At 36.5% G+C, this 21,734-nt stretch overlaps 1 protein-coding gene across 6 annotated transcripts in view; it reads right to left on the reverse strand.

Annotated features, from left to right (window-relative positions):
* Positions 1–1,257: 1,257 nt before the first annotated feature.
* The window catches only part of SEPTIN7 (septin 7), a 63,497-nt gene continuing 43,020 nt past the window's right edge, over positions 1,258–21,734 (reverse strand). For 4 of the 6 annotated variants that reach the window (XM_015855047.1, XM_015855046.1, XM_015855044.1 and 1 more), the window contains exons 5-15: positions 19,761–19,861; positions 19,043–19,177; positions 16,559–16,676; positions 15,154–15,246; positions 13,858–13,954; positions 12,222–12,273; positions 11,191–11,316; positions 7,362–7,382; positions 4,613–4,748; positions 2,796–2,935; positions 1,258–2,307 (exon numbers count right to left, since the gene is read on the reverse strand). In XM_015855047.1, coding sequence (XP_015710533.1) covers positions 2,268–2,307; positions 2,796–2,935; positions 4,613–4,748; positions 7,362–7,382; positions 11,191–11,316; positions 12,222–12,273; positions 13,858–13,954; positions 15,154–15,246; positions 16,559–16,676; positions 19,043–19,177; positions 19,761–19,861 — 1,059 coding nt within the window. In that variant the 3' untranslated portion in view covers positions 1,258–2,267. The remainder of the gene's footprint in view (positions 2,308–2,795; positions 2,936–4,612; positions 4,749–7,361; positions 7,383–11,190; positions 11,317–12,221; positions 12,274–13,857; positions 13,955–15,153; positions 15,247–16,558; positions 16,677–19,042; positions 19,178–19,760; positions 19,862–21,734) is intronic. The other 2 variants (XM_015855049.1, XM_015855048.1) reach the window with 1 other exon arrangement.

The raw sequence follows: 21,734 nt of genomic DNA on the forward strand, positions 1-21,734 counted from the left end.
TGCTTAATCAGGATATTAGGATTGCCTCACCCCCCTAGGATGCCAAATAGAGAGGTGGTGTTGGTGTTGCCTAAGCAGCATGAGCATGTGTCACTGCTCAGGTGATGTAAGGTCATAACCTGAACCCCAGAGGCACAACACAGCCTCTGATTGACTACAAAGGGCACCACCTGGTCAGTGACCACCACATGGAAAACCGCTGTGAACCTGAAACCTCTCAACACCGCTACATCTGAACTTAACAGCAGTGCTTCATGCTGGAGGCAGGAATGTTAGCAACCGAATGCTCAGGATAATGAAGGGGGTGAGGTAGGGGGGTGAGTAAGGTGGGGACAAAGAGAACAAGTGTGATTAAAATGGTTTGCTGGTAAGTTAAACCTCTGTTTCAGAGCAACAGAGAATGCTAAAGCAGAACTATTTCCACAGAAACTACATCCAGTGTTTCAACCAGTTCTCAAAGCCGTTCAGAACAGCAACTTCTTTTCCAGGCCATAGCTTTTACCTGTTCTCTACACTGATTTCTTGAATTCCACTGGAGCCCAAGGGGGTGGTGGGGCAGGCGCAGGAGCTGTGCATTCTCTATGATATAGCAGAAGATGAGGGATTTTGCAATTCTGTTTATTTGAAAGCAAAAACTATGTCCATTCAGTGGTAATCAGTCTTCTCTCTGAAAAGAGAGGGGCAATGTATTTTAAATAAGTTACAAGGAGTCTCTCACACAGAGCTCTGAAAAGCTCTTCAGTGCAAAGCAAAGTGAATAAATGTCATTTCCGATAAGAGTAACTCATGTTTAAGGAAGTATGGTAGCAGGAATAATACAAGCAGCCCTTCAGAAGTCCCTGAAGAGGCTGCACGTGTGGTATAGCAGCCTTGCCAAATGCACACAGAAGCTGCTAGGAGGCATAGCAGAGATGCTGCAGAGGGGAGGACCCAGTGGATCCCGCAGGGCAGATCAGACGCAGCAGGAGTACACAGACAGCTGCTGCCCTCTCCTGGACAAGAGGGATTCTTCTTTTGCCAACACAACACAGCTGGCACCCTGCAGCTGACTGAAAAGAGATGCACAGACAGCTCAATCTGACTGAAACGATGCACAGACAGCTCAACCACGCACAAGCAATTCCTGTGCCTTAAAGTGATTCCTCAGACAAACCAAAGACAGGTGGCAATCAAGTCCACATGGAAGAAAAGTCAAAACACTTCCCAGGCAATTACTTGGCTACACAACTGGTTTAAAACTGCTGACACAGCGTCGTGTAACATCACAACATTGTTTATTATGTGACTTTTTACAATACAAACAAAAATACAGAAATGCAGTATATGAATACAGCTAAATGCGATTCGGTGATTTCTTTTTCTTGAGGCCATATTCCCATTTCTAGTAAAATAAAGAAAGACTGCACACAGGTAGAAACAGGTTGGTAGTTAACTCCACAATTTTGCCTAGAAATGACCTATAAATGCGTTTTCCTGCTACTTACCATAAAATGTAAAAAGGGAGTTAAAGGAAAGATTTACTCACTGGTTCCTACCATATGAAAGAAGCTATATTCTATTTAGGAGGGCCAATATATGGAAAAATATCTAAATTAAATGTTATTACAAAAATGAAGCAGTAATGAGATCCTTCTGGCTAAAGAAGTTACTAAATGAGGATAGCATATATTTAAAGAATCCAAAACATAAAAGGGTTGTTATAAAAAGCTTAGGTGCACTGTAAGCCTACAACTTCTGTTTTTCCATGTGTACTTTTAAACAATGGAAGTGTCAAAAATAGGGTCAACTGTGTTAGACTAAATTACATTATTGTATATGCTGCACTGAATGGAATTCTCATATTACAATGATAGGGAAGCATCATTTGCATCATTATTATGGCAATTTATCCTTGCTAAAAACCGTCTGGAGTCCTTGCATTTGAGTCTCCTGTAAACCGTCAAACCACCAGAACATGATTGTACAACAGTAAAATGTTTCCTTTTGCATTAAAATAGCGTCTGTTTAAAAAAAAAAAAAGAAAAACAAAAAAAAAAAAGAAAAACAGAAAAAAAGGTACTTAGAGCTGTTACTTTTCCAAGTACACAACACCCCAGACTATTCAAGGCATCTCATTCTCCATCAAAATGAACAAAAATTTGTCATGCTGTTAAATCCATTACTATGGATACGACTGGTGCAAAATTAGTCAAACGGATCCAACAAACACTGATGTCCAGGCTGGCATATTGGCAACTAATACGTAACTGGTGGTCAAAGTGATGCATTTAAAATATCTTCCCTTTCTTCTTATTCTTTTCCAAGGTTCTACAACAATATTAAAAATAAAAGTTAAATATTGAATACAAGTTGTGTGTCTTTTCTATATACAGATCATGCATTCCATCAAGTCTTGCAGGTTGTGAAGTATGGTATGAAAATGTATGTAGAAGTACAGAGAATATAGAAGAGTAAACATCCATCATGGTATTCCCCCAGCTATGGACCACAAGATTTAAATGCTTTAACTCTTGAAGCCTCAGCTCTCTATCCTTCCAAAGTCTGATGTAATCTAACTTTCAAGTACAAGTAGGTTTTTGTTTTAAGACAAATCTAGTTACATATGGAGAGTGTTCTTCCAGATTAAAAACATGCTTGAGATGCTAACAATATTCCCACTATTTCCAATATTATACTGTTCTTATACTATATTCACTATATTATATTCTTTCTGTATTATAGATATATATAATATATATATTGTTAGTATACTATATACATGTATACTGTGAACTGAAGAGCACTAATCAATTTACCTGGAGGAATTCTGTTGTTCCAAAATACGTTGCTGAGCTTCCCAGTTTGCTTTCTCATCCTCAAACTGGCGACGCTTTTCCTCTAATTCTTTGTGTTGAGCCTCCAAATTCTTTTTCATTTGCTCGTGGCGTCGCTGCAGCTACAGAAAAGGTCACAAATAGATTCAGTAAGGACACAGATGCTGCAAGTATCAGATGCAAAAGTAATCAAGAATATCAGGAATATTTGATAATTAATGTACACGTTAAACTATAAAACGTCTGAATATCAGTAATGCATAAAATAACAGTATCTTAGACTTTCACAGAAGGAAAAAAATCTCACTGTTTTCATCCTACAGCGTTAACTATGTTAAGGATCTGTTTGGAAAAACATTATTGATTTATTAGTTTATTTCTCAATTCCTATGAATTACTACTAATATAACTAATGAAATAATAGTATTATCAAGGTTAATTATTTGCACTGTCAGTACAGCATAACAAGTCTCTCCTGGACACTTCTGTTGGTAGGAACTGCAATTAAAGAATGGAAGCACTGTGAGGAAAAGCAACCCCATTCAGGTAGTCTAACAAGTGTTTCTGAATGAGATAAACAGGAACGTCTCTTCTTCTATCCATCTATCTTAAAAAAAATAAGCTTCAAACTCAGAACTATCTACTGCCTACTTTTGAGCATGTGGAGAAATACAATGAAAATGTATGAAGCTAAGAATGGAGAAAGAGGTAGAAAGAATGAATTACATTCATGAACCATTAAAAACTGACAGAGGGACATGATGGGTGAAAAAGTCAGGAGGCAGTAAATGAAAAACAAAAATAAAGAGCTTTTTTCCCCTTGTTTTTAATACCACAACTTAACTACAGGCTCCACAGTACATTGTGTAAGCCAGAAGTTTGAATGAGGTATGAATAATATTTAAGAGGGAAAAAAAAAAGAATTAAAAATAATTTTTAAAAAGTCAAGGAAATGCAAGTCCATCAATGCTTAATTAACAAAAAGAACCCCTCTGCTGATGGTTTTCTTCCTCTGTTTTTTTTCGGTCTGTTTTTCCCCTCCCTTTCTGTGATGCAGTGTATCTTGGCTCTCTGCAATACCCAGCCTGGCAAGCACTCCAACTACCCTGCCAAGTTTCCTCTCTTTCCCTCAAATCTGGAGCCAAATTGTCTTCAGGAACTCTGACAGTTTCGAACTCCTCTACTGAACTCCTTGAGAGCCGCCTCTTCAAAACTTATAATTTCTACCTAAACGCAATTCTGTACTAATCTCTTAGAACAAGCACTTCAAGAGCTGCCTGAAATCCATAAAATAATCGCACTGTCAGGAGTTCAACTGGATGAGATAAAAATTAAGAGTTAAATACGTGTAAAATTTACGTGCGTTCAAATGACACGAAAATCCCACCTTTTCACCTTATTACTCTCATCTAGATGCTCTCCTAGACACTACCAGAAATTCCTGAAATGCTTCTTCAGTATGTAAGGCCAATTCTTGTTACTACATCAGCTTGTATAAAACTATGGAAGTCTCGAGAACTTTAAATACACTGAAGAAAAGAGGTACAAAATATTCCACAGGAGGGAAAAAAGAAAACTGTGAGTACTTTAATGTACTGTGACAGTGAAAACAAAAAGAGTGTCTACATGAATGTTAAAATTACATTCTAAGTTTGTGCTTACACCATTTCGGCAAAGACAACAAGCTGGGAATAAAGAATAACCAAGTTTTCTTTAAACATAAAATGCTGGAAGATGTTGGAGAAAAGAGACACCTCTGTATTTGTACAGCTTCAAGGATATTTAAGACATTTCATTACCTCAGCTTCGGAGTCCTTCAGCTTCTGTACTTTTTCTTTGACTTTCATCTCAAACACCTGTTCCATTTCCATCTCCATTTTTTTCATTTTGGCTACATGCTCTCTCCTTTCCTCCTCCATCTGTGCCAGCGGGCTCCTGCCATAAATACAGAAGAAATTAGCTAATAAGAACTTTTTTTTTTCTTCCCTGTTAAGTTAGGGCATCTGCAAGAAAAACAAGATAAAAATGCTGAAGCACCAAAATAAACAGCACAGCTGTATGCACAGCTAACTTAAACTAATTCTGTATTATTTTATTAACTACTAGGCTTTCTACAAAATACATTTCATACGGTATCTCTCCCCCAGCTGATATATCTTGAATTAAAACTGAAGGAGCTCTTTTTTTTTCCCCCTTAAGTCTTAGCTAAAACCTGGTCATGCATAGGGAAGAAATAAATGTAATAATAAAAAAAAATCAGCATCTTCCAAGTGATCTTCAGGCATCTTGTTCTCTCCAGTTCAAATATATACAAAAATTAATGGACAGAACCTTGATGTTGAACAGATTGATAAAAATTTTTAACAGTGTTGCAGACCAAAGTCTCAATTTCTCTCTACATTTTTACTGTTCAAAGTGACTGTAAGTGTGAAGTTAGCATTACAACTGCGTTGAAGGTGCTGGTTTATATTTCTGAGGAGTTAATTTAGCAAAAGAAAAAAAAAAAGTTTTGGGCAACTGAGCATCAGTTATTCATGACGGTGTTAGTTGGATGACTTGACTCCTGAAAAATACTATTCAAGAATAAAAACAATGCAGTCTTTTTCATTGCATATTACATGGTTACTACTTCTCCAAATTCTGCTGAATTTTTTAAGATGTAAATAAAGCTTGTATCTCACATTAAAGCGATACAAGTTTTAAATGACAAGTTTCACGCTAAGTAACCAATAAATCAGGGTAATTTATGACCCGGTGATGATTCCTACACAGTCTTATCAATAGACTTTCCTGCCATTCATCAAAGAACGACTACTGGCCTTATTTCAGATCTGAGTCACTGTAGCTTTGGAAAACATCCGTTTTAACCATTTTACTGGCATAGAACAGTTGAATATATAGGGAACTGTTACAATCAACAAGCAGATGATATCTGCTGTAATGTATGCAAAAACCACTCAGACTGGCAAACTATAAATTAGTGGTGGAAAATTTGTACCCTACCAAAATGTTTTTGGTTTCAGTGTTTAAAAACAAACAAAAACCCCTAAACTATTCCTAAAAAAAAACAACCCCAAAAACAAATTGTAAAAGGACATCGAAGTGAGGAACTACCAATGACGACTGAAATAAAATGAGCAACATCTATTTTGATGTAGTTTGTCATTGTTAAAGGAATGAGTATATATATACCAAATTGTCACGACTTGTTCAGACTGTTAATGGCTCAGTTTATCATTATTGCTTGCTCATATTCAATAGCTAACCACAAAGTGGAAGTGAACTACGTCAAATCAAGGTCATGTGAATGGTTTTTGAAATACTGGCATTTTAAAATATGCTTTAAAGGTGATAATCGGGGGCGGTAAGGAGGAAGAAAATGGCTCTTCTGTTAAAAAAGTAATTTAAAGCTGAACTAATATTTGCAAAATTTGGAACAAACACACAGAACTGAAAGTGATCCTCGGTCTAATGCTTACTTTAGCCATATAAACAGCCAACTGATAGCAACTTTTGTCAAGGAGAAATTTTGTTTAAGCATGGGTCACAGATAAAAATACACAAAAAATGTTTCACTTAAGAAGATGATGAAAGAGAAAGTAAGTAGCAGTACTTTTCTAAGGTAATCAGCTGTCAAAATTAAACTATTCAACTGCTGTTATTATACAGGATTATTTAGTTCTCAAATGTGTCTGCTTAGATTAACCTAGGACAGACTTGGAAGGGGAGCAGTACTGTCCTACTGACAGCCTGGTAGTCTAAAAGGGATGTCATGCAAGCTGTATTTGATAGACGGGCAAAAAGTAGTCTGCATAGAAACTTTGCTGAACTAACAAGCAAACATTTATAGTTGAGCTCCTTTCAACAGAGGTCACAACATGTTTTGTTAGGGCTTAAGCACCTGCCACAGGTTTACATCCTGTTTCAGGCTAAAATAATGCAAATATGTTGAACAAAAAAGAGCTAAAATACACAAAGCAGAGATGTAAAACGCTCTGTTAGATCAGTTAAATGTACGGTAACACAACCCTCTGTTAAAAGTGGAACCTCTGCAAGCCAGTAAAATAAGAGAAAACCATGGTCAGAGAAGATTAAAGTGACTGACTTCTCAATTCAATGAAGATGGGTAAATTTACAGGTAAGTATGAAAATCCCACTCATTCTTTGTTAGAATCTATATTAATAAATCTTTAGATGGAAACTGGAAGAATTTCATAATTTATGAGCTGAAACAGCCCTCTACTCATTATTAAAACCTGACCATATTTGTTTTGAGGCTTAGCCAAGAAGTTTTTAAAGAGAAAGAGCTTTACAGAAATAATTGTCACTGAAAATATTTAGAACTTCTTAAAGTTGATATTAGCATAGCTTTTAGAACAACAAAAAACAGCTGAGGTGGAGGGTGGGGGGGGAAACAAAACAACAGTGCCAAGAGTTGGACAACAGAAAACTGTTTTAAATTGGAACCATTAAACAGTAAAATCCTTTTTGTGTTTAAAGAATTTTTGTCTAAATTTTGTTTTTGGAAAAATTTAAATGACCACTTACATGCCTTCAACTGTGTCAAATCTAAAAAACAAAAAATACAGAGGCTTAGCTTCACATGCTTAAATAAAACCACAAAACCAAAAAGCAGTAACTTTAAAAGTAAATTATTCATTATTAATAGATTCCTAAAGCTAATTATTTGCTCCCACAAAAGCAAATTTTTTTTCCACACTGAAAGGTAAGTGTTAGTTAAAGCTTATTATATTTAAAATTCAGTTAGTAAGTCACTACCACCATGCCAATATTAATGCAGATTGGATGTGCAGATCTTTTCAGGAATAGTTTACCTGCAATATGTAATGCTTTTAAAGCAATCTTAAATATTTTATTGACACCAACAACCACTTGCTCTTAACGAACTCTATGAACCCAAAGCCACACTGAGGCTTACATACTCATTAAAAGGTTGTCACCTATTAAAGGCAATTACGTTAAAATCAAGCTCTAATGTTCCTGTGCTTCAAAAAGAGCACTACAGTCAATGGCCAGCAGAGGTCTCACAGGAGGTTGTGTTCAGCTCTGCTTCGCTGCTGCTGTCACTTCCTCCCAGCATGATGCTTCACCCTACCTTTCCTTCTCTCTGGTGAAAAGGAAGCAGAGAATCTTGGTGTTTCAATAAGGCTATCAAAATATTGAGAATATGGTAAAAAGGAGTTAGTAGTCATCTAAGCTAGGCAGTTAGAAGAATCTGCGCGTTGTGTATTTTGTGACCCACTGTGCCAGTTGATTGAGCAGAGGAGTTCAAGATAAGGATCATCTTTACAGTATACAACATGACTTGAAACCCACTGAAAATATCAACCTCATATAGCAAACTGTAAAGACTCAGCGAATTGAGAACTGTAAATTTCAGAGCAAAGGCAAATTTCAGCGTATGGCATAGTGCTCATGTACAATTACTGCAGAGTGTTATTTATATACCTGAAGATTACCCTTGATGATTTTAATTTTTTTTTAATTAAGACAGATTTATCTCAAAGATTTGAAGAAATCAGATATTAAATACGAAAAGGTAGCATCATCATGGTGCATGCTTCAGACTGCTCTTAGGTCAATGTGTTGCCTGTAGAACAGTTGATTACAGTTTCATCAAAGCAATAGAGAAAAGCAAAGAAAACTGCATGGAACATCTTGCTTCAAGTCATCCACACAACATTGCTAAAACTCATACAGTGTACTTATACTTATTTTCATATCTGTACTTTTGTTCAAGAAAAAAAATTAACAGTTGCATGAAAAATAAAGGTCTCTTCAACTCTTATCCTATTTCTAAGGTGAAAAGGTCAATCCAGTCTTCACCAGCTGCCAGGAGGAGATGCTTTTGGAGAAGTCCAAGCACCACAGCTCATCTAATCTCTTACATATACTCTCACAGTTTACAAAAAAGACAGCAGCACAGGCTTTTCCAGAGCCAGAGTTTGTATCTGTGTTTAACAGGATGCTTGTAATACAGCCAAACAGCAGCAGAGCCAGCCTCCAATCCTCAGATAGAGACACAGGATCTGTCTGCCATTAAAGAATCAGATTTCCTGAGAGCAAGTTAAATATTACTCCATTTTGAGGCAGACGGTTCTTTCAAAAAGCAAGCAAACACAGCACTCCTCAGGGATGCACAGATAAAGCATTAATATTTGTTCTTCCTCCTTGTAATTGATTTCCAGGAAGGCGCACATGGTTACTGGGAAAGTTTTCTTTATGCTGTATAAACTATCATAGATTCAAATGTATGAAAACACATCAAAGCCAAACGAAGCACATTCAAGCTTGAAGGAAAATAAAAAAAAGCTGGTAACTAAACATATAACTAAACATATGGAGAAGGCAGCAAGAGAATAGCATCAGATACTTCATAACCACTATGTGCACTCATGACACTTTTAAATTAAAAGGCCACTCAGTTGGAAGAAGATCTCTAATGAAAGGTTCAAAACTACCTGTTACAGGTTTGCAACTGACTTTGCTGTCTTTCAGATGGATGAATCAAACTGATAAATTATTTCTTGAAGGAAAAACAAAAAACAAAACCAAACCCAGTGGCCAAATGTGCCAGTTGTACTCGTTCATCTTAGAGATTAAATGCCCAGTGTTTGCAGTGAGAATACTGGTCTCAAAAGACGCTTTTAGCTGTAAGTTTTTAAGCGGGATAGCACAGTGATTGAGATAGCAACTAAGTATGCTTCTGAGAGCAGAGTAGTTCCAGATATCTGGAGCATAAATTCCAGTGGACAAAAGGTACAGTGATGACCTCAGTAAGCAATTGCCAAAGATGGACAACGCAAGTAGTTTTGAAATTGTTTGGAACAGGTATTCATGCAGAAATGCATCTCATGTTCACAGTCCGGGAATAAAAAACTTTTTGTTTCCTCAGCAAAGAGAAAGTAAGCTCCAGTTCTTGCACCCAAGCATGTTTCCTCCCCTGCTGCACTACTTTGCTCTCAAACGTGCAAGCTGCTCTACATCCGCCCCAGTTTTTCCCACAATGACTACCTCCTTTAGTAATTTTAGTTCTGAGAGCTCCTCCCCTCTCAGCCCTAACGCTGTTAGAACTTGAGAAACTTCTAACACAGTTGCTACATATCTCCAGGAGCTTTGAGCTGCAAATCAGCACTAAGATGGCAGTGAGAAGTTACCACTGTGTTACAGACTATTCTAAGATTTGAATTCACTACAAACTTTACATGAATTTTGTGAAGAGCTGATTTAACTGACATATTCCATCCTATTTTTGTCAATGATTATCAAGGAAGCCTCATATTCTCTTATTCTACATGCAACTAGACTGTGCCTACTTAAACCATTCTCTCACAGTAACTTTCAAAACATGAACATACTGTCAAGCATGGAGTGCTTTACTGAAAGAGTGGCTTTGTAGCATTCACCCAGATGAAAATATCAGCTATTTCCATGTTAATGGTGGGTAGCTTTTCTTTTTTCCTTCCAGGAAAAACAGCTGTAATTCAGCTTAGCACTGGATGAAGAGCATCCTGTAATTTGGTTGAGAAATTTATATCTAAATATGTCACAGGAAAGAAGAGCATTACTAATTAGTAATAATTTAATCGTTAATTATTGTTGATACACGCAGAACTGAGAAACTGCTTGTACTTAAAAATGTAGCTATTTTTAAATAGCACTGTACATGAAGAATACAAGAAAGCTTGCTTTTATATCTTCCAGTGATTTAATCAGGTTGGCAAACAACCCGCTGTCAGAGGCAATCCAGATGACTTACTAGGGTTAGAAAGCAACAACCACCACAACCTGCACTGCAACTTTACTCCCACAAAGGATCAAGATGTTGCAATAATTTCACTGCCATGATAAACACCCCTAGAAGCAGCCAGGGCTGCCATTCAATAAAAACAAGTGTCATCAAATGTAAATGATAACCATTTTTAATTTAAAGTTTGTAAAAAAATTATTAACCCACTCTTCTCTCAGAAGCATTCCCTTTATTGACGATTCAGCATTCCTAAGAGCTAATAACGCCCAAGGTAGTATATATTCAAGAACAGAAACAGTAAGGCAGTAAAACTTTCCATTACGCACCAGTGACATGTAACTTACAAACAAAAACAGTAAAAATGTTCCCTCTTCAGAGCTAATTCTAACTAAAACTCAAGTTTTTCAATCTTATTCAGTCAGACTAGCGCAGATCTTAGTGAACAAAACAAAACCAAATAATGAGTAAGCCAGAAGCGCAGAGTGCTCAGACCAGGACGCAACTAAGAGGTAAAAAAAAGCAAAATAAATAACTCCCACAATAAAACCACCACCAACAAAAGGAGCAAACAGATTAAAGAGCAATACAACTGTAACAAGAACTTACTTTGTTAGCTGCCCTTTATTTTTATTGTTGTCAACACCGTTGTATGTAACAGCTGCCAGTTTTCTGCTTCTGTAGTTCTCATAATGTACATTGTTAGTGACATCCTTCAGGTCTTGCATATGAGTTCTGTTAATAAGTGAAATTTATCAGTTTAGTGCACAAACACAAAATACTTCCTGTAAAATTAATACACGTTCACTTTACAGATTGACTTAAACCACATTCCTCCATTAATGTTCCATATCCCACAGTGTCATAATTGATCCATTTAAATTAGAGCTGTCCAGACAGCAAAGTCACAGAAATATCAGATTATTTTCCACTGAACTATCTCAAGTTTGCAGTTATTCCAAATGTTATGTGAGAAAATGAGAGTTCTGAGAATAAACTTACAAGTATATTAAGAATAAATAAGAAAGCTGGACATTACTTATATTGTAGGTACCCATGAACTACTGCAGGCAAGAAACAAGTCAAAACTTCCTAATTTCTATCTTTGAAGTTTGCAAAAGATAAATGTAAAGTTCAACATCAACATGAACATGAGCTTCCTCCAGTACTTTCCCATCACCACTCTGGAGAAAAGTGAAGCCTAGAAGTCGAACTAGGCATTGTTACATAGATGAACTTACTGAACTGCTGTGAATACAGGAAGAAAAGCCTCTCAGCACCTAGCACTAAGAAGCAAAGGAGTCTTCCTTTGGAAAGTGCCAGCAATGAAAATTCTAAAAGATGCCAGCAAGTAAGAATATATCAACACTAGCAGACAGCTTGGATTTTTATGGAGTATCACAACTTAAGAACAAATAATCAGGAAGACAGGATTACTTAAAAAACAAAACACCAACCTGTTAGCATTACTTACTAGACATGTGGTTAAAGAAGCTCTTACAAAAAATAAAAAAGGTTTACACTTAAAAACGCAGGGTTTATCAGAATTTGTTAGTTCGAATCCTTTTGTCCCTCTGACACATGAATTTACAACCTGTTACACACACTAGAAAATTTAACATTACCCAGAAGTTGCTTACCTTATCAACATGTTCCTCAGAATTGTGAAGTCACAGTGTTCCCCATTTTCAACTGCAGAAAGAGAGTAATTTTTTTTTTTAAGACTCCAACCAAAAAATGTGCCTTTCTCAGAGGTAAGGCTTTTTAGATATCACCCACCTTCTAGATTCATTGCAACAACAGATTTCCTCCAGCCTTTTTTTGCTTGCACAATATGTGCGATACCAGCAGGAGAGCATTAGCAGCATAACCTCTATCAATGCATCCTTCCAGCTGAGTTCTTATGCTCCCTGCAGCCTTTCTACCACAGCAGAAACACAGTTTGTCACTTTCACTAGCTTTATGATCTTTTGGAGGCCTTGTCAGTACAGTTATGTGATTAAGGATCAGACATCAACTGAAGACCTCAGCTTAGATCCAGCTATCTTCAAAATCTTTATAAGGCAGACTTTATGAAGGCAATTTTCCCCTCCAACACCACTAAGGAGATGCAATGTCTTTGTCTGAATTTTCATGTAATTTTGTTATTCACCAAATAAGCAAAGGAAGGCTGTGTGTTCAATCCTGCAAAGCCATTTAAGACGGTCCTTTTAGTTAAGCTGCAGTTGTTCCCTTTCAAAAATCACAAAACTGCATGAGTCTGAAACATTTCTGAAGTTTGTTTTAAAATAAAGAAGAGCTGCACCATTTTGTACATTTCAAAACACTAATGCAAGAGCCTTAAAATAAAGCTTGATCCATTCTGGTGCAGCTGGTTTTTACTTTGTGCCAAACCTCATTTCCTGCCAGACACGCACTTCAAAGAGCAACAGCATTGCTCTTTAAAGTACTGGTCCATATTGTGCTTGGTTTCTTTGCTGTTTTGCACTGCAATGAATTTATAGTACTTTGAAGGCAAAAAATGTGAGAAAAACCTTCACTTCACTCAATACATGCACACTACAAAGAAAAAAAAATGCGGACATCATATCACCAAGAAGAACAAGGCATGTTTATAACCTTTATTTCACTACATGGCATGGTGCAGGCTTCATTTTCCACGTGCCACTTCAAATAGGTGAACAGAGTTAAAACACAAGCAGTGGCTGCCAAAGGAACAAGCCGTTATCTTAAAACTTATTTTCCAGCATAGCAGAATTTTAAACGAACACAAAAAAAGGAACTATAAAAACCACTCAATTCAATACCAAGTACCTTCCTGCTATTATGCCTCGGCAATTAAGAAACATACATTTTAAGCAAAAACATCCCTCCAGAAACTTGAAGTTGAATTTAAGTTTGAATTAAGTTGCTAGTCACAAACACATCAAATTAGCATTTATAATATGAACACCCTGGAAAGCAGAATTCAAGAAATGAGTATATTTCATACAAAAAAAAAGTTAAAATAAGGATTCTAGCAAAGACTTTGATTTTAAGTCTCATCTTATGTAGGAACTGCAGTAAGTTAAAGGTTTACAGTTCCTCAGTGAAACTTCAGCAAGATTCTGCATGCAAGATTATGTATTGCTACACCTTTACCTTGTTCCTGTCAGAATAACAAAAAATAGCATATTCAATAAATGGTCAGAACAAAACACATTAAATTAAGCATTTCCAACAAAGGCTAATGCCCTAATGTGCTTCCAATGGCTAAAAACAGCAAGAAATCCTTACCTTCTGCAACACCCCATGGGTACTGTCTTCCTCTGACTCTCTTGCCATTGACTTCAATGATCGTATTACTACCTACCACGGCAAGAGGTAAACGGTCCTGCAACAGAAAGCATTGCTTCAATAAAAGTAATTCAACATTTCGAGTGCAAACAGATAGCAAAAGCATGACCATGTGTAAACTAAGCATAAGGCGGTCCCAGAGCACAAGAATAGTTGTATTTCCTAATCTCCAAGTAGTTTATTACACTTTTCACACGCACACACTCCTTAAAAATCTGTAGACTGACACATTCTGTAAGTCTGGCTAAGAAATAATACTGTTATTTGGTAAGCTAAACAGGCAAAACCATTTCCTATTTAATATTCTTGCACAGTAATCATCAATTCCAAACGCCAATGGCTACAATCAATGATTACAACTTTAACTGGATTGTTCTACCCAGATTTCTAAGATTTGCCTAAGAACTACTTCAAGTTCTTATTTTCAGCTGAAGCAAAGAATCTATCAAGTGTAACAAGCAAAGTAGCCAAGAGCAGCTTCAAACAGCTGAAAGAAACAGCATACAAAGATCAAGTATTTTAGGCTTTCACTCTTGCTTCTATTCTTCCTCTTCTCCTCCAGGCCAGCATATCTTAGTCCCAGAATAACTTTAATTTGTGCTACTTGCGTTTTATTTGTCTTATGCAACTCCCACAGTAACAAAAGATGTAAAAGCTTTTACAGGCTGTTAAAAGTTACTGAGAAAAAAAATTAACACTGCAAGATGGACTTCAAGACAAAAGAGTAAACCAAAAGACACAAGTAAACAAGAAGCCTTTCAACAGCCTGACAGCCCTATAGATTTTCTTTAGTCATTCATGTCCATTACAGTTTCAGAATATCAATCAGTCAGACAACATTTCTATAATGTAACGCACATGCATTCATGCCACTGAACACCTTTCTGAAAGAGGATCCTTGCTTCTTACAAAGCTCCCAGTTAAACAGAACGTGGCAGGTGGATAAAAGTCAAAGAGTCAGAATAAATAAAAAGTAAGTGATCTATAATAGATTGTTATTGGAGAACGTGATCTAGTGTTCCCACTCTGAATTTCACTCAAGAAAGGGCCTAAGCCATCTCTGAGGAGAATTTCATTCCCTCAAGTGGAAAGCAGCAACTCTCAGAACAGCCCTACATCTTTCTTTTTCCCATCCTCTAAAAATTTTGGTGGGCTCCTTCCTAAGGACAAAACTTTTCATTCTCTATCCACCCTCCAAAGAGAAAAAGAAAGCAGTTTTTGAAAAAAGAATGTTACCTTTATCTTTTTAACAATCTTGTTTTCTTCTTCATCATCCGTTTCTGGAAATTCATATATTTTAATTTTGTGTTCTTGGATTTCTTTCATTATCTAAAACCCAAAACATTATTTGTTTGAGAAAGTCACACTCTTCCAATAATTTATTTCTTGCAGCCATCTGATTCTCCCTTCTTCTGTTTGACTTACAAGACCCATTTTACTGAAGTTAACAACATGAAACTTGCATAGGTTTAACACCATGAGGCTACTCCAAGGGATTATTAGCGTGACCATAATTTCTTTGCCAGGAGAACACAGCTTAGCACTGGAGTCTGCACAGCTAATGGAATACTATCCATCAGTGCAAGGCAGCAGAAACATCCATCAGTTTTCTATGCCCAGGCAAACTGGGAGATTTAGTTTCACTTTGGAAAGTTTGCCCTAATTAAGATCAGCTCACTGATAAAATTGTGTATGTATTAAGAAATATGCTACATTCTACATTTTTAACCTTTTATATAGGGTTACATCTAAAAAAGACTGAATATGTGAGAAGAAACCAAAATGGTCTACAGCATCTTGACTGTTTCTCCAAGGCAGGAAACATCTCTTCATATTCAATCTTGTATAAAGAATTTTACATGTGGCATCTCTTAATATCAACATTTTGAAGAACCTGTTATTTTTTAGACTAGAACTTGACACAGTTTGATGAAATCAACCTCACACCTTGTTTCATCATGTTCTGTGTCCTCATTATCCTCCCTGTACAACACAGCAAAGATTAAGCATTCCGATCACATAGTCAAAACAAGCCACTTGGAAGCATTACCACCAGACTGGTAAAAATGTAAGGAAACAATGTCAACTGTATCAATCCTACAGTTAACACGTTTAAAAAGTACTGCTACAGACAAGACTGATGGACAGGTATACTTTTTCTCAGCTACTACCTGATGCAGCATCTATGACATTCACTTTCACATTGACATGTTAATAGTAATAATGTAATATTTTAAATGTTGGGGGGTTTTTGTGTACAAGTTTTGGGGGGTTATTATTTTTCTGTATTTTTTCCTTTTTTATTTTTTCTTCCTTTTCCCTCTCCTTATTTTTTTTACAACTACTGTTGGGAACATAAATCTTCCAAGGCCCCCCCTCCCTGACTGATTTTTATCTCAGCAGTGATATACTTCACCTGTCAAGAACCATGCTACACTTAAATCATCTTCCCCCGAGGACAGAACCAAGATTATTTCACCAAGAAATACAATTAAATCTAGAGATATGAATTACTCAGCTTTGCTGTCTTAAGTCACTGTTTCAGGGTTTGAACCTTGCATGTAAGAAGTTGCATCTCAATTTCCATAGGGACCAGGTTACTAAGCTATCCCACGCTGTAAATATTAATCTTTCAGCTCACCTGTTTTTTAAACTGTTGGCATTCCTCGGGTGTAAGTGTGTCTGCTTTGGCAATAAGTGGAATGATATTCACTTTTTCATGCAGGCGCTTCATAAACTCTATATCCAAAGGCTTAAGACTGAAAGACAGCATTAATGAATATAAATTGCAAGGCTTTAAACTAGAACATACAAATTAAGATTTGTCTTGACAGCTATTCTTAAAGCACTGATTTATAAGTGACAGATGCTTGAATTTCAAAAGACTACTTATAATTGCAATAGGAAATCCCATACCACTGTGCAATGTTAGAGAAGCAAGTTGTAAGTTAATGTTACTAGCAGACAAGAGATTTCTGCTAGATGAAATTACACTACTTTAAGCACGTGATAAAAACTCTCCTACTAAGGTTGCAAAGCTCACGAGTTGTGTTTTGTTTATTATTATTAGTGCTGTTGAAGACAGCTAAGAACTGCCTATGGACAATCAAAGCAGAAGCATCTCATCTCCTAAGTACTGTGTTTAACAACAGAGTGTTATCAAAGCTGATGACAGTGCCTCAAACTAAAAAACCACCATACGGCTGCATAAAAAACACCAGTGCGGGTAAAAATGTTCAACATTTCCTGCTTGCTAAAGCAAAGCCACAGGTTTCAATGTATTAATGCCTTAGAATTATAGCAAGTTTAGTCAGTCTTAAAGGATTCACTTAAAGGATTTAACAAGATTATTTCTCATATTAAAGAAATTAGGATTAGCAACAGATTCAATTGGTATTCAAATTTAGCTTCTCCTCCAAATCACATACACACATACATCAATGAATAAAGAAAAAGCCAAAGGACTCATATTTAGTTTCCCTTCAATATTTTCTACTTGCTACTGAATTTTTCAGCTTCTCAGCATGCTTCTTTTCAACAGTAATGGATGTTGAGTTTAAAAGCACTGGTGTGACTATCCATTCTCCCAAATATGCTTTCCCTCTCCTCAACTCAAACAACTACCAAAGTCAACACTGCGCCAATGGGCAGCAGAGTCAAAGCAGAGTAGTTCCAACTTCAGCACTTGAGACTCAAACATGAAGACTTCACATGAAGATCCTAGAAGTGCAGGAAGAGGCTGCAATTCATCACCCTTCTACCAGCCTCTTCTTCCTCTCCTGTCCCATACCACCTAACTTGCTAGTTCAGATGTTTGTGTGGATACCAGCTACCAACACTGAAACATGTTAAATGGAAGGACCAAAAGTATATAGAAGTTGCAGTAAGTCTGCTTTTTACAGAGGTATTAAGTCATTAGGACAAACAAAAGCAAGTTCACCTAGAAATGCCTTAAATATGCACTAAGGGTGACAAATATTTTGTTTCATGAGTTGCACGGGGTGCTGTCTTCACAGGAAGCACAGTGAAAGACTAAACCACCACAAAAACCAGGTAGGAAGTGAGTAATGTCCTTTCAGAGAAGAGAGCTTTATAAAAGAGGAAATTAATGCTAACAGAAGCACTGATTCTCTCTGTGCTCCATTAATTTCCTCAATTACAGAACAACTCCAGTCATTTACCTCAAAAATTGAAAGAGACAATGCAAACCTAACTCAACTGTGAACTTTTTTTCTAACAACAACATACAATATCAATGTAGGGAATATTTTACCAGCTTCTAAACTTATAGTCAAAACTAAAACTTGATTTCTTTGAATTTTTCCTTGCAAGCAATTTGTAGCAATGATGGGTTTAAAAGGCTTTAACAAATAAAAAAAAGGGAGGAAAAAAAAGATAAATGTTTTTTTTTTAACAATCTCAAATGCATATTTAAAAAATTGATTAACACAAAGGAAGGCTTATTCTCCCTTTTATCAACACAAAATATTAGTTTGGCACAACTAATGAAGCATTATCTGCCTAATATTCAAATATTTGCATTTAAAATTGAAATGTACATGGAGTAAAATTGACATAACAAATAAATACATTGGTGAGAAAGTGTATAAGGTAAGCCTACACAACAAAAGCAGCTTCTGTTCACTGCCGAAGAAATATTTCTCAGAATTTCTTCTGTCACTTCATTTGCAAAGCTTTACTACTTTTGATCCATGCAACAGAATACTTTACTTTTCTCCTCCTCCTTATTTTGAAGGTACTACTTTAAGAGCCTCTGATGACATTAATCAGTTGTAATACATGATAAAGTGCTACGCAACCAAACTCAAAGCCTGCATCTGATACACTCTGGAAATGCAGTTCTCTCTTTCTACCACTAGATAGAAGTCTGATCAAGTTAAAAAGCAAGAAGAGGTGGAACACTGCATAATAACTGAAAAAAAATATATCTAAAATGCCAATATTGGAATTGTCACTGGACAAAGGATTATTCTCCAGGTGCGTGCTTAAAAGAATGCCAGGTCTGCAGGCCATTTAGGAAAAGTAACTAAGTAAAAATGTCAAATTTGAGTGTTTATCGGAGACGAAGACAGAGATAGGAAGCTTAACATATGCTAATACCAACCCGTGTCCTGAAGGAGCAATGAAGTATAAACAGCACTGAACTCTATTATCTGGCATCTGACGTCTGTTCACTCGAGATTCTGCATTCAGGTAGTCCTCAAATTTACTGTCAATGTAGTCGATAACAGGCTGCCAACTGCAGAGGAGACATGAATTAAAGTTACATCATTTAGGTAAAAATTACAACTTTGCTAAGAGTCAGTTGCCTTTTTTTGTTTGTTTTTAATGAAAGAAGTCAACACAGCATGTTTTACTCAAACAGCTTTTAAACATACAATTGAATTACACACAGGCCTGAAGACTGAATATACGAGTTCACTGGAAAAGCCTTACACACACAGTTACCTTCATCGAAATAGAATTAAATAGAACGCTTAAAAGAGTAAATATAGGAAGTGCTTTGATGGTCAAATCTCATGAGAGCGTGTAAATAGGTTTGGTATACTGGGAGTGCTGATAAAGAGCTAAATGTTCTGTCCACTTTAAAGGCATTGAGAGACAAGCCAGTAGCATTTCCATCAAGTTATAATGCTAATGAAAACTACAGCAGTCAAAGCTTCCAGTTAATGGCAAAGTACAGGCAAGTTTAAATACATTAGTTTTTTAACTGAAGATCTAGGCATACACTTAAGCTCACGAAGTGTTTTATCACACACCTGGAAGAAAAAAAAAGAAGATAATCCCATATTACTGTGGGAGAACAAAGAATGTCTTCTTACCAATTACTATTATCCACAGCATCTCCAAATCCTGGTGTGTCAACTATTGTAAGTAGTAACTGAACACCTCCTTCTTTGATTAAAACTTTTGACTGCTCAACCTGTAAAAAGAATCAGATTAAATACCAGTTTTAAACAACAGGGAAAACACTCAATGGGTAGGAAACCCAACAAAAAGCTGCCAATCTTTCTGCCTCAGAGTAACTTGCTTTGCTTATAAAATCCCCATTTCTTTGGTAATCATTCATTTGTACATCAAAACAGATCATTATTGAAATTTTAGAAGTCCATAATAAAAGAACTGATTTGAGTATATTAGATACCCTAATGTTTTATCTCCTTTAAAATGCTGGTGTCAGCATAAAGATATTCTGAGATATTCAGACATTCTTATAAACTAGGCATCATCCTCAATGAAATTGCTAACTTCAGTTATTTTAAAGAAAATAGTTTTTTAGAGCTAAGTCCCACCACCTGCCCCAACCACCTTAAATGTTATGTTTCTAGTTCAGTTCATCTCTTTATTCGTGTTCAGCTAGCATAATGCTGGGGAAAGAGTCCAAGAACGTGACGGTTTCCTGTTATAAGGGCAGCAAGACTGGAAGAGAACACAATCCAACTGCAATCTGCTGCGCCACAACTCAAATGATCATCCTGCATTGGTTTTCTGGTAGCTCAGGTCACTGATGGATATATCTGACTCAACAAGACAACCACCACAGCACAAGACTGACGCAAGATCTGGGTGTGGGAATGCCTACTAAAGCTGTGACCATCTCTTCCTGCATAGCTCTGTGAGCTTGCAGGAAGCTGGTCAAAAAAGTTCAGGCTGAAAAGGAAATAGACTGCCATGTCCATTTTTTCCTCTTCTTTCTCCTCCCCCCACCATTCATGATGTAGTAATATCTCAATAATTACTAAGAATACCAATATGAGGTGTATCTACCCAATGAAATAGCTTTTGGCGGAAAAATGTGCTATAATCACTGCCGTACCTGTCAGTCAAATCCACAACAGTAAGAAATAATAAATTCACAGTAGTATTTTGGCTCTTTTGGACTGTTCACATATTTAATCATGCTTTTCCTGATGTTATTGATAATTTGATAGAAATTGCCTTGATACTATTTTCTAGAAACAGATGTAAATAAATCAACCATTCAATTTATTGCTCTTAATAACAATAGACTGCACCACACAAGTTTGCACACATTTATGCCACAACATTGCTTACTACTGCTTAAGCCTCTTATTTCTTCAGAAATAAAGTTCACTTAGATGTAACTATCTGCAAGAACAGTAATGAGCAGACCAAGAGTAGAAAGTTGGATGGAAAGTCCTTTCTGGGCAGCCTCTTGGACTGCTCAAGATTTGATAGATCCTTCCAATGATACTTAGGAGCTTGAACAAAGCTATTTGTGCAGGTGAAACAGGCTGGTTCACGCGCACACCTGAAAATTGTTGCCAGCACTTTGCAATCACTGGCTATATGATGCAACTTAAAGCTGTAAGACAAATGATCACTGCAGAAAGTCAAACCAAATGCCTCTTGCATAAGTAAGACACTCATAATTGAGAATACACAGAACCACAGAAAACAACAATAACTTCAAAGAAGTTGCAGCTCCGTATCTAATCTCTAAATATGTAGAAAGCCATTCTCCTCCCTCCTTTTACTTATCAGTAGGTATCTCCTATTCAAGTCAGATCAATCCATTTTGCTGGTAGGCCTGACCAAAGGAATTCAGCAATACCCTGGCTGTCTGCAGCATGCATTCACCATGAGCAGATTCCTCACCCAACAAAAAGGTAAAAAATAAATAAACAAAAAAATCAGGAAGACATCTTCGTAAAATAATTCTCAGCACTGGAATTATCTGGATTACGAGTTACTGGAGAACATGGGTTGGAGTGAACTTCAAGGCCACCCATGTTCTCCTTGAGTATGCCTAACACAATGTCAGGAAAGTTTAA

The sequence above is a fragment of the Coturnix japonica genome, chromosome 2 (genome assembly GCF_001577835.2).
Source record: "Coturnix japonica isolate 7356 chromosome 2, Coturnix japonica 2.1, whole genome shotgun sequence".
NCBI classification, from domain to species: Eukaryota; Metazoa; Chordata; class Aves; order Galliformes; family Phasianidae; genus Coturnix; species Coturnix japonica.